Source organism: Canis aureus, chromosome 19 (genome assembly GCF_053574225.1).
Source record: "Canis aureus isolate CA01 chromosome 19, VMU_Caureus_v.1.0, whole genome shotgun sequence".
NCBI classification, from domain to species: domain Eukaryota; kingdom Metazoa; phylum Chordata; class Mammalia; order Carnivora; family Canidae; genus Canis; species Canis aureus.
In genome coordinates this window covers 43,067,385-43,092,643 of record NC_135629.1, presented here as the reverse complement: position 1 = coordinate 43,092,643, position 25,259 = coordinate 43,067,385, and the positions used below count along the sequence as shown (strand labels likewise).

The window sequence follows — 25,259 nt, the reverse complement described above, 5'->3', positions numbered from 1 at the left end:
CCTGGGTGACACTGGCTGGTTTCACGCCAAGAACCCACATTCCAGTGGACGAGGAGGCAGATTCAGAGTGGCATTCAGAGTGGCAATGGGGCTGCAGGGTTAGAACCAGGGCTGCGTAGAATGAGTGTCCCCACATGTCACCTGGTCGGGGAACACTGAGTACCCAGGACAGAGAGGTGAGAGGCCTTCTCAGGTCTCAGCTTTCCTGCCTGGGACCTGGGTATGAACCGCCCTCAGCTTCCATCTGATTTCTTCAGGTGCCCAAAACTTGAATGAAATCCTCACGGGGCTCTGTCCATACCTCACAGGGGCCTGAAATTTCTGAGATGTGGGAGAGGCCAGAAAGGGCAGACAGGGACAGAGGAACAAATAGAAGGACAGTTGGCTGGAGACGGGCTTGGTGGAGCCAGGAGAGGACCCCTGAGGCACATCCACGGCAGAGGCCTGGGCGCCTGGCAGGCACACCCATGGAGGTGGGGGAGGGCCCAGCTCAGGGTACCAAACACTGCTACCCTTGGACCTGCCTCTGCTCCCCCACCAGGGGTCTGGGACAAAGTCCTGGGCTGGTGCAGGGCTTAGTAAAAAATAATTAATTTTTCTTTTCAAGTGAAAGCTCTCACTCAAGCCTCTTCCTGTCCCTAGCAGCAACATCCTTGTTTAGGCCTGAACCATACAGAAGCCGCGAGGACGATCCATGGCCTCTCCTCCATGGCCAACCTGAGCCTGCTCTGAGTCCCCAGGCCCTACTTGGAAGGCCTTGTGGGCTCCAGGTGAGTGGGATCCAAGGTAACCCTGGGATCCGAGCACAGCTGGGAGGGGCAAGGCCATGGTACCCCATTGTGTGTGCGTGTGTGTGTGTGTGTGTGTGTACCCGTGTCGTGCTGTGGAGCAGACAAGGCATGCCTGCACAGAGATGCCTGTGGATCTGATGTTGCTATAGCAGGGGGTCTCCTCCAGGCGCCCCAAGAGTGTTCCCTGCCTTGGACACAGCCTCCCAGCCCCCTGTGCCCCCAGCTTCCCTCCCTTTGCCTTCCTGAGAGGTGAGAAAACCAGGCTTCCTGCTGCAAGGGGAGGGGGCTGCCCGACCAGCTGCTGTGGGAGCCTCCAGTGACTCATCCGGGTGGGGGGTGTTTATGAGCAGCCGAAATGGCTGTAAAAGTGGCACCTCAGTTCACTTATGGCCTGGCCATCCCCTCCCCTACCAGCCTCTTGCCTTGAAAAGCTTCCAGAGGGGACTGGAATCAGAGAGAGGTCTGGGATTGAGGCTTGGTGGAAGCTCAGTCTGGGGTCAGGGTTCAGCCAGAGGTTAGAGGTCACACTGGGCTAAAGACCCGCATGGGGTTGGGGTTGAGACTGGGATTCCAGCTGACTTTGGGGCTAGGGTTAGGGGATGAACTGTTGAGGGTTTGCAGACCAATTTTCCCAGAGAGCCCCCAGAATGGAACAAGGGGTTTTCTGAGGGACCAAGTCCAGGCAGCAGAGCTGAGAGCTGAGCCTCTGTCTTTTCTTTTTGAGTTTGCTGCCCACCCTGGCCCTAGGGTCTATAGAGCTTGGCCACAGCCCTACTCATGGCAGCAGAGCCCAGTTTAGGGCCCCTGGGCCAGAGTCCAGACCCTGCTCCAGTTCTGAGCTCTAGTGACTACCCTGGTTCTTCCTCCAAGGACCCCATCAGAGACGGGAGTCACCAAAGGGGACTCCCTGCCCCCAACCAAGCCTTTCAAATGCCTCTGAAACTGACCTAAAACTAACCAGAAACTGACCCTTCGGGCCCCACGGGGATTGCCTGACAAAGAGGGCAGGCTGGCTCTGCTAGGCACTGGGGTGCTACCAGTTAATGTGTGACACACAACCTCCACGGTGGCACTTTAACCAGAGACCAGGAGGTGCCTTAGGGGATCAACCTCAACAGGCATGTCTGGGGTGAGGCACATGGAGTCATGGCTAGAGGAACACCCTTAAGAGGCCCATAGCCATCAGACCCCCCTCTGCAGCTCTACCCACAGCCCACCCTGGCCCTCCCCAGTACAAATATTGTGTGTTTCCCAATCTCAAGCTTCCTAGTATCAGATCTGAGGACTCCCTACGTTAGTCCCCAGTTGTACCCCAGTTGCCCCCATCTCTCCATGACTGTTTTTTTTTTTTTTTTTCCCTATCACCACAGGGCAGGGGTGGTCATTAGAATGGATAGAAACAGAGACATAAAACCAAGACCATCAAAACATAACACTGAAGAACCACAAATGTTCTTTAGGTACCCACTCTGGGCACGTGGGCCTCTGTCCCTTTTCCCAAGAAACCCATACATCCAGGGGGTAGCCCCCAAGTCACAGCACCCACCTGTGCCCCCTGCTAGTAGTGGAAAAGATGTGGTCTCGAGGAGGGAGGAATGTTCTTTACACCAGGCAAGAGAAGCACGATCCCAGCAGAGTAAACGACAAAGGCAAGGACAGAGGAGTGAACATGGGGAGAAGGTCAGCTGTCTAGTGGACAGTACCTAGTGGGGAGAGTCACCTCAAACAGGCTGGTGCCTCCAACAGCGTAGTCCTTAATCACCAGGGCAAGAAACTTGAGGGTAGTGGGGCACAGAGAAGGGTGTGGCCACAGACTCACGGAGAAAACAGCTGTGGGGCCAGTATGGGAGATGGGTGGATTTGCGCCTGGACAAGGATGGGCTGCCGGGAGCTGGCTGGAGCTGGATTCCAGTGACCTTAGGGGCTCGGCTTGCGGATCCATTCACATGGAGGGTAGGGGCCATCCTTGAGATGGAAGAGGGGGTGGTCCTGGTTTGGGGGCTCTGAGGAGCTCAATTTCCACAGGCTGAGTCTGGGGAGTCCACAGAGTCCATGGGTCTTACCCTCTGCAGCACTAAAACAGTAAAGTTAAAGTGCCCTTTGAATCAGCTGGTCAAGTCCCCGTTTTACAGATGAGGAAACTGAGGCCCAGACAGCAGGAAGTCGTCCTGCCCAGGATCCACAACTGGTAAGTGGATGGGCAGGGGCTGCCACTTAGCCCAGATGGTATCTCCAAGGGCCCCGACCACCACATGAGCTTGCTCCTGAGCATCCTTAAGGCTCTCTGCTCCAGGCATCCCGGGCCCTCCAAGCACCTCAGTTTCCCTGCCTGATCCTGAAAGGTGTGGGGCTGGGGGTCCGGGACCCCTTCCTCTTGGCGCTCCGGCGTCCCCTCCCGGCCCAGAGCACGCAACCCCGCCCCCTCTGCACCCCCCCCTCCGCCCGCAAAGACTCCTCCGGCTCCTGCCCCAAGCCCAGGGTCCCCCGTGGGCCCGAGTCCGCGAGGACGGTTTGGGGGTGTGAAGGGGTGGAGCAGGAGGCGGGGCTCGGGAGTGGGGGTCCCAGCTGAGCCCGGGGTCTCGCGGCTGGAGCCGCCCGGGGTGGAGCCCGGGGCGGAGCCGGAGAGGCCGGGCCGCGTCTGCAAGGGTCGAGACTGGGGAGGGTGGGAGAGACGTGAGCCCCGAGCTGCGGGCGGGGGCAGGGCGGGGGCAGGGCGGGGGCGGGTCCGAGCCCCGCGGGCCCACCCCCTCGGGGCTCCCGAGCTGGGGGTCCCGGCGAGGCCGCGGCGGAGGGGGCGGGGCTGGCGGCCCGGAGCCTCCCCGGGGACCCCGGGCCCGCCCGAGCGCCGCGGCGGGGCGCCTCCCGCGAGGAGGCCCCGCTCCGGGCTCAGGCCCCGGCCCCGGCCCCGGCCCCCGCAGGCCGACCAGAAAAACCCCGTCTGTGCTTCCCGGAGAGGAGACCGGAGCGGCGGCTGCGTCCCGGGCGACGTGCCCGGGCCCCGACGTCCGAGTCCCCCGGCCCCGTCCCCTGCACACGCCCCCCCGCCGCCGGCGACCCGGGCGCGGCCCCTAGCGGAGCGTCCCGGGGCAGGGGCAGGGGCAGGGGCAGCGGGCTGGGCTCGGCGGCGCGGCGGCGCGGCGGCTCGGCCCGGGCGGGGGCGGCGCGGGGGGCGGGGGCGAGGCCCGGGAGCGCGCGGGGAGGGAAGCGGCGCCCGGCCGCGGGGGCAGGGGGAGCGGCAGACGCCGAGGCGAGGGACGCGCGCGGCGGGCGGCGGCTCCGAGCGGCGGCCGGGCGGGGGGCGCTGGAGGCCGGGCCGGCCGGAGGGCATCCCGAGAGCCCCATGAGGTGCCCCCGGGGCCGCGGACGGGGCGCTGTCCTGGGGAGGCTGTCGGGGGGTCCCCGACACCCATGGCTGGGCGGGGGCCGCGGCGGCGCGCTCGGAGTAAGTCGGGGTCGGGGCGGGCGCGGGCGCGGGCGCGGGGGCGGGCGCGGGGGCGGCGTTGGGTTCGGGGCGGCTCCGGGCCTGGCCGGGCCCCGGGCGCGCTGCTCCGTCTCGGTGTCGGTCGGCGGCGCCTCCTCGGAGCCCGGTGGAGCCGCCAGCCCCGTGCCGCTCGGCTCCGTGGCTTTTTTGGAAACTTGCAAATGTTTTCGTAGAGAGAGAGAGAGAGAGAGAGAGAAGGGGGAGGGGAGGGAGGGAGGGAGCGAGGGAGTGACCGACACGGAGCTCGGGGCTGCTGCAAGAACGGAGGCCAAGGCTGGGGGAGCTGGAGACGGACGGACAGGCCGACAGGCAGAGCGTCCCGGCCGCGGGCGTGCTCCGGCGGCGCGGGCGGGGGCGGGGGCGCGGGCGGGGGCGCGGGCGGGGGCGCGGGCGGGGCCCCGGCCCGGGATGCGGAGAGGGCTCGGGAGGCAGCCGCAGGCACGATGGGGATCCGAGGGGGGCTAAGGGGCACGCGGCTGGCGGCCGGAGCACCGAACGGCTCAGCGTCGTTGCAAAGTTAGGATCGCGTCCCTAAACTGCACGCCCCGAGCGACTCGAAACGCGCCCCCCGCCCCGCCCCGCCCCCTCCCCTCCCCTCCCCGCCCGGGGCTCGCCGCCGAGCTAAAAATAACAGCCCGGTTCGCCCCCCGCAGACCGCGACCCCAACCCCTCCCCCGACCCCTCCCCCACTGGGCGTGGGGCGAAGCCACAGCTCCCAGTTCCCCAAAAGAAAAAAAAAGAAAGAAAAGGCGGCGCGGGGGGGGGGCGGGGGGCGGGCCGGGGGCGGGGGGCCCGGCCATATGGATGTGATTTCTCCGCTCCGAGGCAGACGGGCAGCTCCGCAGCGCTCGGCGCCCGCCCGCCGCCCGCCCGGCCCCCGGCTGCCTCCCTTCCTCCCTCCCTCTCTTTCTCCCTTGCGCTCGCTCGCTCGCTCGCCCTCGGCGCATGGGCCCCGCGCCGGGCCCCGGGGCCTCGGGCCGCCTGGCCTCCGGGGTCCCCTAGGCCCGGGCGTGGGCGGGGCAGCCCGGCCTGACGCAGCTCTGTACCCCACCACCACCACCACCAGGGCCGGCGGCGGCGGCTGCCCCGAGGGACGGGGCCCTAGGCGGTGGCGATGGGGGCCGTCCGGATCGCGCCCGGCCTGGCGCTGCTGCTCTGCTGCCCGGTGCTCAGCTCCGCGTACGCGCTGGTAAGTCCCTCGCCGGCACTCGGGACAGGCTGCGGGCTTGCTCTGCGGTGCCTGGGTGGGTCCAGGGCGCACAGTCTTGGGTTCCCTGGGCAATCTGAACTTTGGAGGAACGGCCCCTCTGACCCCAGATCCCCGGTGCCTGCTGTCTCTGGGGTGTCTGGACTCGGCTCCAGATGGCTCCCATCTCCTTATGGCTGAAGCTTGGGTTTGGGGTCCCAGGTCTGGAACTCTGTGGTTGGGGTTCTTCTATCTTCTGCTTCTGTGAGCTCCACTGCTCTGGTTGTGTCGCCTTCGGGGATGACAGTGTGATCTAGCAGTAGACCTGGCTTTGGCCCTGATCGAGGGTCCCACAGATTTGTTCCAGGGCCTCTGTTTTCTGCAAGTTTTGTTTGCGATCCAGGACACAGGGCTGTGGATCTGAGGTCAGAATCCCCTAGGTTAGGGGTAGGATTTAGGGGTCCCCTCCAGCTCTCGCGATCGCATGCACACACGCAGACGCTCTTGCCCAGGGAGGCGAGTGTGATGTGGCCCAGAGGAAGGATGGAGGTCCTCTGAAGGAGACCACCCTCACAGGACACTCCTCCAGAAGAAACATGCTGGAGGGGGACTCTGGTGAGTGAGGGACCCCCATCCTGAGAGCAGAGACCAAGAGGAGACCAGAGAGAGAGAGAAGAGGCAGGTTGGGAGATAAGCAAGAGAGAGAGAAGAGAGACAAAGGGGGTGGAGATGAGAGCTCCCCAGAGCAGAAGGAGTAGATAGACCAAGAATAGCAGAGAAAAGGAGAGACTGGCAGAGGCTGGGGGTGGGGGGGGAGCATCCTCCCCCTTCTGGGCCAGAGATGGGGGGCCGGGACCCAGGGAGTAGTCGGATCCCACAGCAGCCCTGTCTCACAGGACTAGCCCGTTGCTGAGGAGGCTGTCTGCCTGTGTGTCCGGCTCCAAGGCCCCTGCTGCCTCCCCAGTACCTCCCAGGTGGGCATGTGCCTTCTAGAGAAGCAGGCAGGCAGGCAGGCAGCCACCCACCTTCTCCTGACCAGCTCCCTACCCGGGAAGAACCTTAGGCGGGAAGGCAGGAGCTCTGGGAGTCCTCCAGCCCTGCCTAAGGCCCGCGGGACCTGGGGCTATTCTCCACACCTTCTGCAAAAAACTAGCGAGGAACATTTGCCTGAGAGTCCCCTGATTTAAGTGAGGCTCTCTTCTCCTGGGGTGGGGGGCGGAGGGGGGCCCTCAGCGTGGCAAGACCCATTCTCCGGTGCCCATGCCCTCACGACTCTGGCTCCCCAAAGCCAGAAACCTCACCCCATACGAGAACTTATAGATGGGGAAGTCAAGGCCATTTACAAGAAATAAATGCCAGGACCCGGACCCAATTCCCCACCCTCCCCCTTGGGCCAGGCGTGCCTTCCCCACCACCGTCCCTTCCAGAGTGTGTGCCGAGCCAGCCGCAATCTGCGTGCACATCCCTGGGGTAGACAGGATGATGGACGTGAGGGTGCTGAGAGTCGTTTGTTTGTCAGAGCGGGACCGCTGGGACTCTGGGCAGGCTGTTCTCTAGATCTGGGTGAGCGTGTGGCTGAGTCGTGTGTGAACACATGTGTCCGAAGCTGTGGGTCTGCACATGACTTGCAGGGGCATAGTTGTGCACACGCGTGTGTGTGTGTGTGCATTTGTGAGCACATGTGCACCCAGGTCTAGTTCTTATTTTTCATTTAATCAATGCTTTTTTAGTGCTTTCTACTCGTCAGACACTGTCCTAAGCACTTTACGGTATTAATTAGTTTTAATCTTTCCAACAACCCTAGAAAAAAGGGTTTTGTTACTGTTCCCATTTTTAAAATAATCTGAATCACGAAATCAGTAGGACCATCTTTTTTCACGTGCCAATCTATTGCCAAGCCCCGTGTCTCTATGGGAAGGGGGTAATGGGTGCCCAGAGCCCCACACTGATTTCTGGGGAAGCTGAGGCACATGCAGAGAATTTGCCTGGCTTAGCCCTGGGGCAGGTCTGAGGGCAGGGCAGGAGGGGTGCCATGGCTGGATCTGCTCTGAGACCTTTTGGGGACATCCGTGGCTGGACACTGAGGCCATGGGCCTTCCCTGGTTTTAGGGCTGGAGGATGTGGCTCAATGATCACCCAATCCCCTGTAGGCCCCCTGGGCTCAGCTGGAGCCAGCGAGACACTGCCAGCCTGCCAGCTTCCTCTTTTGAACCCGGAGACTGCCGTTCCCATCCACATCTATGCTGATGCCCACCAAGTCCACTGAACTCAGCTGGTGGCCTCTGTTGCCAGACCTGTGTACTGCCTGCCCAGCCAGCCCCGGGAGCAGGCTCCCGTCTCCAGGGACCTCGGGGCTGGGGGATCAAAAAGCATCCCACCGGGAGGAAAGGGCTGTGGCCAGACTCAGCTGGTCCATTTTGTCCTTACAGAGAATAGTAACTGTGTGCTGGGGGCCAAATGGAGTGAATTTTGAAGGAAGGGACGGACCCACAGATGTGAGTAGGGGTCAAAGGGATGGTGTTAGCCTTGGGGGCGCCTCATCCTGGGGACGCCCTGAGCTTGCATACATGTGAAGGAGAAACTGCCATGGCAGAGGCCACAGGTCAACATGGGCCTCGAGCATAGAGATGTGACCTCGGGGTCAGGCACAGGAGGGACTGTGGTGGCTGGGGGATTAGGCCCCAGCCTGCTCTAGGGCCAGTGTGGCCATGGCCCATCTTTTAAAGACCAGAGGAACCACCATGTATTGAACAATGACTGTCCCCTGATGCTGAGCTAGAAACTGTCACAAATGTTTTCTTATTCCGTCCCATTCACCCACCCATTTTATGGGAAAGGGTCCTGAGGTTCACGCAGTGAGTCTGTGCCAGAGGTGGGACTTGAACCCAGGTCTTCAGACTCCTGTGCTGAGCTTCTTCCTCCAAAGCAAGGTGAGGGATGTGCTGACAGGAGATCCCCGTGTCCTATGGTGGGTTTTTAAAAGTTTTCCTCCTTTTCTTTCTTTTTTCTTTCTTTCTTTCTCTGTTTCTCTGTTCCTTTCTTTCTTTCCTTCTTTCATAAAATCCTTCTATTTTTTTGCTTGTACTTTCTTATGTTTAATTGAACTAATCCTTGAATATGTTCTTTCTTATAAAAGAGTCACATAACACAGATTAAACAAAATTCATTCTTGATGACTCCCGAGTCCCAGTGCTCTTCGAGAGAAAACCATTTTTAACAGTCTGTGTGGGGGATGTCCTCCCAGACCTTTGTCTGTTTATTTCCAAAAGATAACCTTTTTGTGTACGTATAAAGCAGAATTTTGTCCTGTCGGTTTTCTGCTTGTTGTTAAATGAGTAGTATCTGTAGGTAAGGCTCTGCTGTGTACATTTTTTTTTACTTAAGAGGTGTATCTCAGAGATCTTCTTGTCAGTAAATATAAATCTATTATTTTAATGGTGCATAGTATTCCAAAACCTAGGATTCATTAGCAGCCCCTAGAAATGTACATTTAGATCTTTTCTGCATAGTTTTTGTGTGTGCGTGTGTGATTCCAGACAGTGGCAGGGAAGCTCCTTGAAATGCCCTCTTATGTCCCTGTGTGACCATTTCCCTGTAGGGTATTTCTAGATTCTTCATTGCTGGGTCTGAGCACATGCACGTTTCTTTTCCTTTTTTTTTTTTTTTTTTTTTTTTAAAGACATGGCCAAACTGCCCTCTAGAAAGCCTGTGCCAGTTTCTATGCACAATACCAGAAGTGACCAGGAGGGTCTCTCTCCCACTCCCTCTGTCTCATAGGGTAGTTATGAAGATTTTCACCTTTGCCATTCTGATAGGTGAAAAATGGTGTCTCTTGTCCTTTTAATTTGCCAATTACCCATGAGTTTTGGACTTTGCATTGGTCTATTGTTCCTCTTCTAAGAGCTTGTTCAGAGCCATTACTCATCTTTCTATGGGTTATTTGTCTTTTTTGTATTGATTTGTTGAGGCTTTTTATATCACCTGCCCTTAAACACCCCACACACACCCCAGCTCTGGGAAGGGCCTGTGGACAGAGCAGGAGGAGGGGGGCCGAGCCCTCCCGGGAACTTGGGTTTTCTTCGGAATGTTTTAATGAGGCGTCAAGCGGCCTCCCCCAGATTCCTGTTGTGGGCCTTCTGGGGACACTCCCTGGTCCAGCCACCACATCAGGAAGGCAGCTCTTGCAGGGAGTGAGTCCCTAGGAAAAGGAAAGAGTGGGATGGGGGTTTTGCAGACCCCTGATATTGTCTGCCAAAGACGGTGTGACGGGGAGAGAGGGCGGTTTCGCTCAGATTCTCAAAGATGTCAGAAACCTCTATACCCTAAAGAACCCCAACTCTAGGACCGGCCTTGCGTGGAGGTGAGACCTGGTGGGATCCTATTCTGCTGACCAGGCGTACGGTTAGGCTAGGCCATGCTATCCTTCTGGGCCTTGGTACTGCAGGCCAGGTAGAGGCCGCCTGTGAAGATCCACTGGGTCCAGCAGCCAACTCCGCCATCCCAGGCTCCATCCCACCGCCTGCCCTGAAGGCGTCCACGCTGGCCAGGATGAGAGGCGTCACAGTGCCTCCCCCCGGGCCCCTCCCAGCCCCGAACACAGGCAGCCTGTTCAGGAAGGCCTGGAGAGGGGGAGGAAAAGTCAGCACTTGTCAGCGGTGGCGGGGCAGGAGTGTCCCCGGCAGGGAGCCCGTCCCAGCCTGCTCGGGCCAGCCGGACAGACAGAGGGCAGCAAGGGGCGGGGAGCAATCCCTGGCCAGCTGGCACGGGATACATCGATGGGTGCCAGCACAGGTCCCAGTAGTGGAACCTGGAGAGGAGATGCAGGAAGGCCAGGAGGTCACCAGGGGGTCTCCTGCGAGCCAAGGTTTTCTCCTTCTGGATTTTCTGGAGGTACCACTCTCCTCACTCCTAACACCAGGGTGCAACTGTCCTCTGTCCCATTAGAGCTGAGCACCAGATGCCATCACCAGCACCAGGGCCATGTGATCCTGTCTGCCCCCACCCCGGAATTCCCTTTGTGCAGGCTGCCTCAAAGGCTCTGCTAGGAGGCACTTGCTTGATGCAGCAGAAGACACAGCCCAAGAGGACTCTGGAAAGCTGGGACTGAGGCTCGCACTCGGGCATCCATGGAAATGGGTGCTTCGTCCAGGGTTGCTGCCTCAGGGTCCAGCAGACTGGCCCTCTTCTTTTTAACTGCGACTCTGAGCTTTGATGTCCCCGTTTGTAAGATGGGGCTGTGGTAGAAGGTAAAGGAGGTGTGGACAAAGCTCCAGGGGCACTGGCAGGTGCCAGTGGGCAGAGGGCCTGAATGGACACCAACAGGCAGGTTTGCTTACTCCAGAGGAGAGCAGGAAGCCAACAGCCACCTTCCCCCAGGGGACCAGGCTGAACCAGGGTGGATGGATGGATGAGATGACCCAAGAGGGCATCTCCAGGCTGACGCCACTCCGTGGAAGAAGCCCCTTTCCCAAAGGCAGAGGTGGAGGCAGCTGGAGAAGTAGCCCTTGTATTCCTTCCTTCGTTTTGCCTGGAGGAGAATGTAGGCATGTCTGGGATCACAGACAGCAAATGTGTGGAATTTGGCAGTAAGGAGAGAAACTGAGAGGAGTGGCCCTCATTTGGTCAGTGGCATGGAACTGGCTCTCTCCACCACCACTGTCACCGTCACACCTCCATCACCATCACCAGCCTAGATGCTGTCTCCTCCCTGTCCTCACCTCCACCCGCACTGCCGCCACCACTCCCATCCCCAACTCCAGACACACCGTTCGTTCCTCAGTGGGGCTTCCTGCAAGGTAGAAGGAGCTGCTTGCCCCCCAGGGGAGGGGTAACGAGCAGATGGCTTTTCTCTTCGTCCGGGCTTCTGAACTCAGGAAATGAGAAACACATCCGGGCCTCTTGACCACACACTACTCTCTCCCTGGGACAGCAGCTTCTATGTTTGTAAATAACAGACTGGCTTCCAGCCTCCACCTGTACCCTGCCTGGAGCCCAACAAACACCAGCTCATTGCTCCCAGGATGCCTCTCTCCCTACTCCTCTCAGCTCAGAGCTGAGGTCAGGGCATCACCCCACTCACCCCCTGCATGTTCACAAAATGCACATCGTGCACACATGTGCACACAGGAAGGCTCTGTGTTGGGAGGTTCAACATGGGGGGTGTGCCAAGGCGAGGGACACTGAAGCCAAGCCCCAGGGTGGTTAAGTCAGGGTAAGTCAGCCCTAACGCAAGACCCTAAGAAGGATGTAGGGGGGGATTCGGGACACCCGGTGCCAGGGCTCGGTGGCCCCGCCAGTTAGTGGGTGATGCCTGGCCATGATCCAGCGCTGGCTCCCTCACCTCTTGCTCCTGAAACCCAAGATCTGCAGACTCTATGTATCTAAACTGATGCACCCCTGAGTCCTTCACTCCAGGAGCTGGGCCAGAAAGATCTGAACTCTGCAAAGGAAGGGGAAGAGGGGAAAGGTGGGGAGAGAGAGCAGCAGACAGAGTCACCGGGCCAGGAGGGGAATCAGAGCTGCACTTTCCCTTCCACCCCCAGGACATAAAGCTTCCAGTTGGGGCAGAGGCAGATGAAGGGTCCTCCTGCCTGCCCCCCAACCAAGCCCAGGCTTTCTGGGCGAGGTGGAGTGCTGGCAGTGATCTGGGCTCTTACTGTGAGTCCAGGCTGGATCACCCCAAAAGCTCATCACACACCACATCACCCAGTGGGCCTTCCTGTATTCCCTGCTCCTCACCCTCCTGGAGTCCCACCTCCCATCCACCCCTCACTGTAGCCCCCTAGACTTACTCATGTACCCAATCTCCCCCTGCCACTCTATGTCCCCAGCCTGGGGCCACCCTCAATGCCTAGCAGCAGGGGTGCCCGTAACCAGAGTGGGAGAGCCATGATTTGGTGCTGCTGCTGCTGCTAATGGGAGCAATTAGAGCAACCAGTTTTCCCCCGACCCCACCCACACCCACACCACGAAGTACCGCACTGAATCCTCACCAACAGCCCTATCATCTTTCTGATCACAGGGGTTAACCAACTTTCCTAGACACAGAGCCAGTCAGTGGTGGAGGTGCGATTCAAGCTCCTGTGCTGGCCAGCAGAATCTCCTTGGGTGAGGAGAGGGTGCAGCTGGAGGGAGGGGCAAACGAGGGTGTTGCAGGCGGGGGAGCTGCACTCAAGGCAAGTGAAGTGAACTTGGTGTGGAACTGCCTTCCTTGCCTTGGGTTACTGCTTCCTTGACTCTGGCTTGGATTTCTCTTGCTGCAGTGGCAGTCAGAGAAATGGGGCCTATATAAGTTCAGGGAGTCCAGGGTGGGGGCACCATCCCTGTGGATGAATGGAGGAGTTTGAGGGCCATGGGGTGCTGGAGACACATGCCTTCCTTTCTCCCAGGCATTCCCAGCCCCACCATGGAAACCAGACTCCAGAGACGAGGGGATGCCTCTTGGCCACAGAGAGGGAAAAGCCAACAGCAGTAGGTGGGGGCTGAGCAGAGCACGCGTTAGTCCCTGGCCGTGGCCCAGCTAGCACACCTGTCAGTCAGTCTGCCAAATGGGCAGTTTTCCACCCATGTCAGCCAGCCCTCCGTCACATCAGCAGGCTAGTCTGTCCGTTGGGAGGGCTGGTGTGTCAGCCTTTGGGGACTGGTGGATACCTCAGCCACTCGGGAGCTTTCCATTAGCTAGAAGAAATACAGCGCGGTATCTGTCTTGAGAGAGAGGGGGGTGGGCAGAAGGTGGGGGCGGGGGTGTGGTGAGGGAGTAAGGGTAAGACGGCGGCAGAGGCGGTACCGACAGTGCTTATGGGGCTGGGGGCAATAATGGTGATGGCAGTGATGGTGCTAATGTCCCCTTCAGTGGTGATGGTGATAGTGGTGACGCAGGTGGTGGTGATCCTGGTGGTGGCGGTGTTGGTCATGGTGGGAGTAGGGCCGGTGGTGGTGATGGTAATGAGGTCTCATCTCAGTTGGGATGGTGCTCGTGCTCGTGGTGGTGGTGGTGATGGGGGATGGTGACGGTCGTGTTGGTGTCATTGGTGAAGGTGGTGGCGGCTCTTGATGGAGGTACTAGTTGTAATGATGGCAACAGTAGCGAAAGGGTGCGATAATGGGTTGGGGTGAGCGGGGCAGCCACGCAGGGAGCCCCAATGCCAGACGCACAGAGAAAACTTGAGGTCAGTCTTGGATCCTCTGGACTCGGGCAGGTCGTCCTGCCTCAAGCCGCCCCCTGCGAGGCCGCTTCTGCCCCCGTCGGCGGCGCTGGGCGGGGCGGGGCGGGGCGGGGCGGGGAGGCTGCAGAGCCGGGAGGGGAGGGAGCACGTCGGAATGTGCTGGCCCTTCCTGGGCTGGGGTGGGGGCGGGGGGCATGGCAGGGGCCCTGCTGAGGTCGCAGGCTCCCGCGGACAGAGGAAGCACAGACGCCCGACAGACGCCCGCTGTTCACACGCGTGTCCCCAGCCCCCGAGGCTCGCGCCCCGGGTGTGCCTGCGGGTCGGTGCCCACGCAGAGCGCACGGGGCCGGGGCCGGGCCGGGGCTCGCCGCTGGCTGCTCGCGCTCGAGCGCACGGCCGGGAGCGGAACACACGCGCACACACGCGCACACACGCGCACACACGCGCACGCGCCGCCGCCAAGTGAAAGCAGCGGCCCCCGAGCCGGGCCGAGCCCACGGGAGACTCCCTGGCCCTGGAGCCCGTGCAGCTGCCGCCGAGAGACGCGGCCCATGAACCGCACCCTGCAGCCAGCTCCCCGCCCTGGCCGCCGGCCGCCGCCCCTACCCCAGCGCGCCGCCCCCTGGCTCTGCGCTCGCAGGGGCCCTGGGGCGTCCGAGGGGCAGGGGCGGCAGCTCTGCCTGCTGCGGGGCCGAGGGGCCAGGTTCCGCCCTGCGGGGTCGGGGCGCACAGCCCTGCTCTGGGGCCTAAGGGGACGGACGCGTCAGACTTGAGCGGGCGGGGCCGCGAGCCGCCTACTAACTCTGTGGGTCGCACTCGTGGAAGTGCTAGGCTTGGTCGCCCGGAGCAGTCCCCAGGGCAGCATGCTGCCTTTGCTCTGACCTTCTTGGAACCCTAAGAGGAACACAGGTTCAGCCCCCAGATGCCCATGACCTTCTGGTTCTCTTCCTCAAAATGATGCCAAGTAGCCCAGTGGGTGGCAGCCAGTGCCCAGGGTGTGCAGGTCGGAAGGAAGGGGAGGAAGCAAAGGCCCGCTGGCGCCGTCAGAGCTCGGGGTCTGCTGGGCTAAAGGGCCTTCCAGATAAGCAGTGGGCTGCGGGTGACTCTCGCTCACAGCCCGCACAGGAGTGCCCGCCCAACCGGACCACTTGCCAGCAGTTCCTCTGACCTCTGGCTCTTGAGATCTCGAGGGTGGGAGCAGCTGAGGCACTCACCATTCACTGGGGAAAGCACTGACTGGGGTGAGGGCCAGGATGGAAATTGGTGACTCCCAAGGTCCCCCAGGGCACCAGGGCTTGAAAGAATCCAGGCCTGGTTTATATCCCCAGAGTTCACCACTCCTTATCCACCCCCTCTCCCCACTAGGTCCCCCACAGACAGGATCTTGTGAGGATACATCCTGGGACATTCCAATCCCTTTCCCTGTACCCTTGGGGAACAGACTGGACCGAGAGTATCAGTGGCTGCAGCCCACAGGGTTACTAGCGAGCAGGCAGGGGACATCCCCCCTCCCTCTTTTATCCGTCAGAGCCAAAGCTTCCCATCGGTAAAGTGGGAGCTACATAAGGCAGAGTTCCCAAATTCTAGACTCAGGGTCTTTGGAAAGGCGGGACTGCCTCAGAGAGGTTGGGATGACTGTGGGACCTGCTACTGGGTTGGGAAGTCCTGCCTGCAGTCTGACGTTCAACTTGGTAGGTGGATGCAGATGACGTCATGACCAAAGAGGAGCAGATCTTCCTGCTGCACCGCGCCCAGGCCCAGTGCCAGAAGCGGCTCAAAGAAGTCCTGCAGAGGCCAGGTGGGGGCGGAGTCCCGTGGGGCGCGGCCAAAAAAAAGAGGGTCTGGGGGCGAGGTCAGGAGAAGCAGGGGAGGAGCCGAAGGCAGGTGAGAGCCTAGGATGCAGAACCAAGGGGCAGCAGGGGAGAGGGCTTCCAGTTAAAGGGAGGGTCAGGCCCAAGCAAGGTGGGTCAGTTGTGATCAAAGTCAGCAGGCTAAAATGCAGAGCCTTCCCTCCCAGGGTGGGATTAGGGCAGTAGGAAGGCAGCCACAGCCTAAATCATCCCTAACAGGCTTAGCCCTGGCAGGGCACCCCAGGATCAGGAGCAGAGTAGGATGCCAAACCCCACTGGGGTGCACTGGGACAGCTTCCTGGAGGAGGAGGTATCCAAGGCAGGTCCACAAGAATAAGTAGATCTTTGAAGGCCACCTGGTCAGAGGACAAGGCTAAGGTGTCCAGGGTCAGGAGAATCAAGGGTCCACGGGACTGGATGGGGAGAAGGATAGAGGGTAGGGATGGGTATCTATGACTGTGAATCATGGTCTCTGTCCAGGAGAGGGGGTTTGACATGGGGTCGGCGGGGCTTCTGCACACCAGCACCGCATCTTCAGGGACCCCTGCCAAGGTCGAGGTGGGAGGGGCACTCACCTGGCTTCCCAGTTCCTGCCTCATCTCCAGCTAATCTCTTCCCTGAGTCCACTTCCTGGAAAGCGTTGCTGGGAGCTCATTAGTAGGCATTCAGGCCTCTGCTGCCTGTCTGATTAATCTCATCAACCTGGAAGAGGCCCAGACCCCCCTGACTGGCCGAGGAGAACCGTTTCCTGTCTGGAGCTGGCCCCTACACTGCTAGGGACTGAAGCGCACACAGTGACACACACTGTCGCATGTGGGCTTTGCTCACAGTCACAGGGATTCACATGGTCTGTGCAGTCCCAGCCCTGTCCATACTGGCTCCTCTGGTGGCTCTTTGGTCCCCTGCCCCAATCACATCAGGGTCTGGGGATCAGATGCCCACCCCCCACTCTGGGTCCTAGTGCTTTTCCCAGTTGAAGCCCAGGGGCACCTTCCCCGCCATGGTGCCTCATCCTGATGGAGCTCCTCTCCTCCTGCTCCACTTCATCCTGCTGCCCCCCCCCCCACTAATGCTCCAGGGTCAGGCAGGATAACGGGCACAGCCACTCCATCCCAGTCTGGGGGTCTGCACTCAGCTTCGCACTGCTGCCACAAACCCTGACCTGGGTGGGTCCAGGTAACTGCAGGGACACAGGTCAGATAATGAGGGAGACTTTGCAGCGAGGTAGAGACCTGGAGCAGCAGGAGCAGGTGCATGAACACCCTTGACAGCTGCACACTCTTGCTCATGGCGTCCACACCGCCAGCTTCCTGAGCTGCACCGTGCTCCAGCCAGCCTTCATTTTCACTGTTTAACCTCCACGGACATCACCCCTACTGTCCACTTTTGTCCTGCGCCCCCTGGTGGGAGTCTTGTCCTCCTGCACAGGCTCTGGCTCCCGCTCCTGGGTGGGAGGACAGGACCTCTGCCCAAGTCTTATCCACACTTACTGCTCAACCCACTAGTTGATCCCACACCCACATGGTGTTCGCTCCCGTTTGAACCTCCTGTTGACAGTCTCCATGCTCTCTGCTTACTTCTGCACCTGGCGAGTGCTCTACAGTTTGTAAAGCACTCTCTCACCTCTTACCTAGCTCTCCCAACAGCCTGGGCTGTCAGCAGGGCAGGGATCAACCCCACTGTACAAAGGGGATCCCTCTAAGGCAGGAAGGTCCCCTGGGTCCCCTGCCATAGCACAGTTCGTTGACAGCCATGACTGCTCTGATTTCTCCAGCTGACATAATGGAATCAGACAAAGGATGGGCTTCTGCATCCACATCAGGGAAGCCTAAGAAAGAGAAGGCATCTGGGAAGCTCTACCCTGAGTCCGAGGAGGACAAGGAGGTGCCCACTGGCAGCAGGCACCGAGGTATGTTTGTGTGTCCATCCGAGACTGGCTGAGACCCGCCCACCCCACGGCTCTATCCCCTTTCGGTGAGCTCATGCTCTTGAGCTCTTGTGGAAAGGCATAGGCTGTGGCCCGCTCCCCAGGAAAGCAGGGGAGGAGCTGGGAGGACACAGAGCCCAGGAGCGATCATGCAGAGGGGGCTGGACCACTGGGAGATTTGGGCAGAGAACTTGCTCCGCACTACCCCGGGGTGGGGGACCCCGGGCTGTGGCCCCTCCTGTGGAGAGAGATGACAGAGAACCTGGGAGACAGAGGAGCAGGGAGAGATGCAAAGACCCAGGCAGAGAGGGTACCAGGAGGCGTAAACTGAGACTGGGACCCAGTGTGTCAGAAGAGGGCACACCAAAACACATAGAGTGGTGGGTCATAGACACAGAGCAGGAGAGGAGGGTGGCTGGGAGCAGCGGGGCCTGAGACAGTGGGCAGAGGAGGAAGAAGAGAGGGAGGGAGATGTAGGGCTGTGTTGTCCCTCAGGAAGGTAAGGAGAGACAAACTCAGAGCCCAGGCTGCAGCCACAGGGCCGGTTTGAACCGGCTGGGTGGGCAGCAGATTCCAGATGGGCCACATCTGGGAGGCTGTGGTCACCCTGTGGCTCCCCAGGGACCAGAGGGAATTGTGGGCCTGGCCAGGCGGGGCTGGGAATATGGTGCCCAGGACAGAGAGCCTTTCACCAAGCTGGGGTGGGTCCAGCCATCAAGGCAGCCTTCCAGGATGGCTGGAGAGTCCTGTGGTTGGAGCCCTGCAGGGGGAAAGAAGAGAACTAGAGGGGAAGAAAGTGGAAGATTCAGAGGCTGGGGACCCTCCAAGGTCACTTAGTATCTCTGCTGTGAGGCTGGAACCCCAAAGTAGGATATGTTACCCTGTCTCAAATGCAATTAGCACATGGATTTGGGGGAGTATACCTCCCCCTACAAATGATCATTGGAGTCTTATAGCAGGTGCTTAGGGTGGTCTGGGATGGTGGTGGAAGCACAGGCTGATATGGTCAATCCCAGCTACCCAGTGAAGAAACTGGAACGCAAAGAGGGTGGACACATGCATGAGGTCAGCAGCTGTTTGGGAGTCCAGCTGGCACAGCTAGACCTCCTGCCTCCCGTCCATGGTTTCTGGACAGGGGTCCCACGGAAAACACTTTCAACTAAGGGAGTTAGTCTGGGCACTTGCCCTTCTCCAGAGACACCTGGAGGTGGGACCAAAAGCAGAGGAAAAAGAGACAGGCCTGGCCAGGGGCTGAGTACCTGAGGAGGGCAGGGCCCTAAGCTATACTTGCCTCTCTTGGTCTCCACCAGCCAATCTAGGAAATAGGGCCAGTGCCAGTACCCGCACACAGGGGCTGTAGGGCTGAATTCTATGAGGCCAGGGATTCAATTCTATGTAGGACACAGTAGGTAGTAAGGCTCAATGCATTCTCTCCAGAACGCTCCAGGCCTGAGTTCTCCAGTCCTGGGGCACACCTGTCCCTGAGGGAGCCAGCGACCACAGGTGTGTTCATTCTTCTGGGTCACTAACCATGGACTTGACTGGTGTCCCCCACCCTGTCTGTCTGTCTCTGTGGGCACAGGGCGCCCCTGCCTGCCCGAGTGGGACCACATCCTTTGCTGGCCGCTGGGGGCACCAGGTGAGGTGGTGGCTGTGCCCTGTCCCGACTACATTTATGACTTCAATCACAAAGGTAAGGCCGGCTGGAGTAGGGCAGGGACCACAGGGAGAGACTGGGAGCTCAGGGCCCCAAACCTCTCTGCATACGCTGACCCTCCCCGTGGACCTGCAGGCCATGCCTACCGTCGCTGTGACCGCAATGGCAGCTGGGAGCTGGTGCCTGGACACAACCGGACGTGGGCCAACTACAGCGAGTGTGTCAAGTTCCTGACCAACGAGACTCGTGAACGGGTGCGAGTTTTCCCTTTCCCCACCCCATCAGGGGGTGATCTGGATAAGGCCACCTCCACCCCTTTGGTGACTCCTGAGCGAACCTTGAGTCCCGGGGCGCTGACTGTGTGTTCCCCACGCGCACAGGAGGTGTTTGACCGCCTGGGCATGATCTACACCGTGGGCTACTCCGTGTCGCTGGCCTCCCTCACCGTGGCCGTGCTCATCCTGGCCTACTTCAGGTGGGCGGGGCCGGGGCGGGCCGGGGTAGCACCTTCCCTCTGCGCACCCCCCTCCCCCCCGCCCCCCACACACAGCCTGGCTCCCCGGGAGCCCCCCGCGTGTCCCCGGGCCCCCACCCACGGTGTTGTCGCGCCCCGCAGGCGGCTGCACTGCACACGCAACTACATCCACATGCACCTGTTCCTGTCCTTCATGCTTCGCGCCGTGAGCATCTTCGTCAAGGACGCGGTGCTCTACTCGGGCGCCACGCTCGACGAGGCCGAGCGCCTCACCGAGGAAGAGCTGCGCGCCATCGCCCAGGCACCCCCGCCGCCCACCGCCGCCGCCGGCTACGTGAGTGCCCCCCCCCCTGCCCCCGGCCGCGGCCCGGGCACCTCCAGCTCTGCACCCCCCCACCCAGCCTCCTGCTTCCGCGGGTCGGGCGTCACCGTCATCGTCATCGTCGTGGGCCTGCTCACAGCCACCCCACACCCCACCGTGTCCCTAGCCCAGCCTCAGCCCTGCTGCCCGCCCGCTCGTTCGGCCAAGGACTCTGTGATTGTCCCCCTCCCGCCCCTTTCATCAACCCTCCCGCCTCTGCCCAGCACCCCACAGCCACCCCACCTCTTCACCTTGGCCCCTGCCCCTGTCCTGAGTGCCCTCCTGCCCCTGGCAACATCCTCCCCCACCCCCGCCCCCTGCTCCTCAGCTGCGCCCTTGCCCTGGCCCTTGACCAGAGCCTGGCCCTTCGTCAGCCAGCACCACTTGTCTGAGCTCATCCCCTAGCCCATCGCCGACTTCCCCAGATGCAGGCCGGCCCTCTGGCTAACATCAGCTGCTCTCCTAGGCGGGCTGCAGGGTAGCTGTGACCTTCTTCCTTTATTTCCTGGCCACCAACTACTACTGGATTCTGGTGGAGGGGCTGTACCTGCATAGTCTCATCTTCATGGCCTTCTTCTCAGAGAAGAAGTACCTGTGGGGCTTCACAGTCTTCGGCTGGGGTATGCAGGCGCGGCGGGCAGCGTGGCACAGGCAAGGGTGGGACCACAGGCAGCAGGGTCAAAGGGGCCACTAAGAGTGAGGTGTCCACACAGCATATCCCGGCCTGGACCTGGAGCCGCCAGTGTGTGGTCTGCCCACCCCTTCTCTGACTCTAACCCCATCCCAGGTTCAGGCAACAGGCCTTGGCCAGAGGTCTGGGTGTATCTGGAGTGGGTGCTCAGCCTGGGGTTGGGGCTCACCTGGAGGCAGATTCACCTGGCGTGGAGGCTTAAACCCAGGAGAGGGAGGGGGTGCTCTCAGGCCAAGATTCAGCTCAGCATCAGAGTGGGATGGTGGGTCAGAGGCCATCCTGGGGCTGGAGTTGAGATCTGGAATGCTCCCTCCACCCCAAGCACTGTTTCCCTACCAATCTCCACACCACGTGGAGCTGTCCACACCACTGCCACCTTGCCTGTGGGATCCATGACCCAGAGCCCCAGACCGGACTCTTGGCCTCATCTGGGGCTTCGGCAGCCCCTCTGCCGAATGGGCTGCTGGGGCTCGGCACTCCTCCCCCATGGGCTCTGGGATTGAGTTACTGATAATTGTCCATTATTGTTGGCAGCACCAGAGCTTGGCTGGGCTCCGGGGCAACTGGCCAGACTGCAGAGGGGTAGGCCCGGTGGCTGAAGCCCTCCCTGCACTCGGCACCCAGAAGCTCTCAGGTCAACAGCCACAGCCCCTTGGCACATACTCTGACCTTGACTTTAGCCACGGCAAGCCCCAGAGTTGGGGCTCTGGTCCCTGAAACTGACCTGGGCTCTGGGGCTAGAGGGTGTCAGGGTTGGGCAGGAAACACACAGACTGCGAGCATACAGAACTGAGGGACACAAGAATGTCACAGCCCTTTTGCCCACCGTAAACCCAGGTCACACCCTGCCCCTCCCAAGGGTGCACCTGACCTAGAATGAAGTGTGAGGGGGTGGAGGGCGGGAACCCGGGCTCCTGTCTAGAGTCTGGGCTCATTCAGAGGTACCGTACATGTGCCATCTGAGCTGACTCAGGCCTGGGAACACCAGGGTTCCCCTGTGGCCTTTACTCAGCCTGGATGACAGCTGTCACTCCATCCAGCCTCATCCCTGGGGTGGAGGAGGTGGCTAGGACCTTTCAAACTGAGTGTGTGTGTTGGGGGCAGGGCGGTGCTGGGACAGAAAACTGCTGGTACTAGGCCCCTTCCCCCCAGGGACTCTCAGCCCAGAGCCTAAAGGCAAAGAGGAAATGGTCTGGGCATGGGGAAGTTAGCAACGCCCTATTTTGCCACGCACCAGACAGGTCTGCATGTGTGGGTAGGAGATGCAGAGCCAAGATGAGGGCAGAGGGCTGAACTGGGTCCTGAGTGCTAGAGTCCTAGGAGGAGGCTGTTGGGGAGGCAGAGCAGCACATGTCAGCGTGTGGCTCCATCACCAGGCGCCCGTGGGCCCGGGGTGAGGGGGGTCATGGAGGATGAGAGGAATGGGCCAGGCAGGGTGTGCCGAGGGGAGAGACGCGGTGGGCAGTGCCCACGGTCCCTCACGCACCGTCCCTATGTGCCCACAGGTCTGCCCGCCGTCTTCGTGGCTGTGTGGGTCAGCGTGAGAGCCACCCTGGCCAACACCGGGTAGGTCCAGGTGGAGAAGGGGCCCGGGATACCCCCCGGCACCCCCTTGGTCTGTGCAGTGTGTGAGGGGGCTCCCTGTACCCTGGCCCTGAGTGGGCCCCGCTACCGTTTTCTGTCTGGCTTTGAGCCGGGTCCTCTCTCAGGGTCACAAGAGGCTGCTTCAAAAGAAGTGTCTGAGGGCAGCCTCAGGCTCCGCCATACCCAACAGCGCCCTGTCCTTTGTCCCTAACAGCTGCCTGCAGAGCAGACCACTCTGGGGCCACTCTGTGGGGGGGCGCAGGGTGGGAACAGGGGTGGGAGCTGATGCCTCGGCCTCCCCCAGGTGCTGGGACTTGAGCTCCGGGAACAAGAAGTGGATCATCCAGGTGCCCATCCTGGCCTCTATTGTGGTGAGCGGGGCTGGCAATGGGGCCGGGTGGGGGCGTGTGCTACAGGCGCCGCCAGGGCTGGAGCCACAGGCCTGAGAAGCACCCGATCCCCGTCCTGGCCCAGCTGGGGAAGACAAGGGTCCTCTTGGAGATGCAGCAGCAGCGCAGAGCAGCGTCTTGGCAGGGCCATGGGCCCCAGGGCGCTCGCCCCCACCCCGCCAGGGCGCAGCTCGAGACGCAGCCCTGCCTCACTCCCACAGCTCAACTTCATCTTGTTCATCAACATCGTCCGGGTGCTCGCCACCAAGCTGCGGGAGACCAATGCCGGCCGGTGTGACACGCGGCAGCAGTACCGGTGAGCTGTGCCCGGGGGCATCACGCCCCAGTGCCCCGTAGGAAAACAAAGACAGAGGCCCCAGGAATGAGCTTGTGTCATGGGAAGGACTCAGCTCCTGACTCCCTGGCTGGCCCCACCCTGAGCAGTAATGGGATTTCTCTGGGGCCATCCCAGAGCCAACCTAAGCCATTAAGTGCTAGGCCCTGCCCTAGAGCGGGGTCTGCGAGGGGGCAGGGGGCAGGGACAAACCCAGACCTCCCCTCAAAAAGCTGATTGTAGGGAGTACAGGGACAGGTGGGCAGTGGGTGGCTTTGAGAGGGCGGTGGCTCAGCTGAAACTCTAGGCGCCTAGAGCTTGGGGCTGGCAGGTGCAGGTGGCACAGTGACTACCCAGGGGAAGTGGCTTGTCCCTGAGCCGCCTGCCCTGCTGGCCCAGGAAGCTGCTCAAATCCACACTGGTGCTCATGCCGCTCTTTGGCGTCCACTACATCGTCTTCATGGCCACGCCGTACACCGAGGTCTCAGGGACGCTCTGGCAAGTCCAGATGCACTACGAGATGCTCTTCAACTCCTTCCAGGTGCGCAGCCCTGGCCAAGGCCTGGCTGAGGGCGGGAAGGGGGCGCAGGGCAGGGGCGGCCACTCCCACGCTCTCCAGATGCGGCCTCTGGGCCCTGACCCCACTCACGTCTTTCCACAGGGATTTTTTGTCGCCATCATATACTGTTTCTGCAATGGCGAGGTAAGCAGGGTGGCAGGTGGGGGGCAGCGCTGGGGCCAGGCAAGGAGGACACAGAAGTGCCAGGGGTCCCCCAAGTCTTATTCCTCCATTCTTCCACCCAATTCCTCTGTTCCTCCAAGACATCCCCAAGGACATTCTGAAGGCAGAGAGTCTTTCCAGATGATTCAGGCTCAGGATGAGCTAGGATTTGCCGGCTCCTCAATCTCTGGCAGGGGCAGTGTCTTCCCAACCCCAGGGCTGAATTCCCCGTAATTCAAATTGAAGGACTCAGCCACCCGGGGCCATTGGAGCCTTGTAGCTTCTGGGTGTGTCTGTTGCCTGCAGCCAGGCACCACTTCTGAGGATGCAGGGATTTTACTTGGCCTTGGGATTTTCCAGGAACACCCCACACCTCTGGTTCCATTCGGGGCTGAGCGTAGGGGCAGGGACAAGGGCACGGCCGGGGCTGGGGGCACACATGGCAGGAGGAGGGGTTAGCTGCCAACCTGACGGTCCGCCCTCCCCCGGCCCTCGCAGGTACAGGCCGAGATCAAGAAATCCTGGAGCCGCTGGACACTGGCCCTGGACTTCAAGCGCAAGGCCCGAAGTGGGAGCAGCAGTTACAGCTACGGCCCGATGGTGTCTCACACGAGCGTGACCAACGTAGGCCCCCGCGCGGGACTTGGCCTGCCCCTCAGCCCCCGCCTGCTGCCCGCCGCTGCCGCCACCGCCACCGCCACCACCAACGGCCACCCCCCGATCCCGGGCCACACCAAGCCAGGGGCCCCGACCCTCCCGGCCACACCACCTGCCACGGCTGCTCCCAAGGACGATGGGTTCCTCAACGGCTCCTGCTCGGGGCTGGACGAGGAGGCCTCCGCGCCGGAGCGGCCTCCCGCCCTGCTGCAGGAGGAGTGGGAGACGGTCATGTGATCGGGGACCTGTGCCAGGGTTGGACTCGTGGACATAAGGGCCGACAGACGGACCAAGAGACAGGCGGTTGGACAGTTGCCCACTCAGGGCTGGGGCTGGGAAGACAAAACAGGAAAAAAAAAAAACGAGAAAAAAAAAAAAGAAAGAAAAGGGAAAAGGAAGCGGTGTGTAGCTTCCTGTGGTCTGAACTGGGGCTCGGGAGGGGAGGGGTGGAAGCCACGGAGAAGTTCTTGGATTTCACCTCTGAAGGGCCTCCAGGGGCCACGGGCCAGTTGGAGGGGTCGGTGGGGCACACAGTCCAGCAGGAAGGACCTGGGAGAGGCCTAGAGTGGCCCGAGTTTGCGGGGGTCCCCCAGGGGCCCAGTGGAGCCATGCAGGAGCCAGGCCGCAGCCTTTCCCCACCACACGCTGCCACCTAGGCTGCTTTTGCCGAGACCCAGGCCTCCGGGTCGGGTGGGGTGGGGGAACCCGGGTTCCTCTAGGCCATCTTGTCCCCTTTTGCCCTGTCACTGTTCACTAGCAGCCAACGGCAGATCTCTGGGTCCCTGGCCCTGCTCCAAGCCCCTTCCTGCCGGTCTGGTGGCCATGCTGAGCCCCTTGGGGGCTGGGGCACTCAGGGAGCTCTGCACACATGATCCCCAGCCCCCACCCTGGATTTGACACACCTCTGGCGACCAGACTGAGAGTGTGCCGAGGCCATCAAGTGAGCTGTGGGCTGTGAGGGAGCCTGGGGTCAGCCCACAGGTCTGGCTG

The 25,259-nt window shown here is 61.0% G+C and overlaps 1 protein-coding gene across 7 annotated transcripts; it reads left to right on the top strand.

Moving 5' to 3' along the window:
- The first annotated feature begins 593 nt into the window (after positions 1-593).
- PTH1R (parathyroid hormone 1 receptor) lies at positions 594-24,667 on the top strand. 7 transcript variants are annotated; one of them, XM_077859127.1, is made up of 17 exons: positions 594-770; positions 2,924-2,979; positions 5,339-5,461; positions 7,888-7,953; positions 15,319-15,421; positions 17,248-17,382; positions 18,983-19,093; positions 19,193-19,311; positions 19,438-19,532; positions 19,674-19,866; positions 20,360-20,513; positions 22,090-22,150; positions 22,473-22,539; positions 22,779-22,873; positions 23,291-23,432; positions 23,553-23,594; positions 24,111-24,667. In XM_077859127.1, exons 3-17 carry the CDS (start codon positions 5,387-5,389, stop codon positions 24,504-24,506), a joined length of 1,854 nt encoding a protein of 617 aa, XP_077715253.1. In that variant the 5' UTR covers positions 594-770; positions 2,924-2,979; positions 5,339-5,386; the 3' UTR covers positions 24,507-24,667. The 7 variants fall into 7 exon arrangements, with proteins under 7 accessions (XP_077715253.1, XP_077715254.1, XP_077715255.1 ...); XM_077859128.1 differs by having other exon boundaries at positions 2,817-2,979; XM_077859129.1 differs by lacking the exon at positions 2,924-2,979.
- Positions 24,668-25,259: the final 592 nt, after the last annotated feature.

What these genes read in the sequence shown, in the direction of transcription:
- PTH1R (XM_077859129.1), top strand. Translation starts at nt 5,387, where the DNA reads ATGGGGGCCGTCCGGATCGCGCCCGGCCTGGCGCTGCTGCTCTGCTGC. An exon ending in CACTGGCAGCAGGCACCGAG is followed by an intron (nt 17,383 to 18,982) that starts GTATGTTTGTGT and finishes CTGTGGGCACAG; the next exon opens with GGCGCCCCTGCCTGCCCGAG. An exon ending in GCCACCCTGGCCAACACCGG is followed by an intron (nt 22,151 to 22,472) that starts GTAGGTCCAGGT and finishes GGCCTCCCCCAG; the next exon opens with GTGCTGGGACTTGAGCTCCG.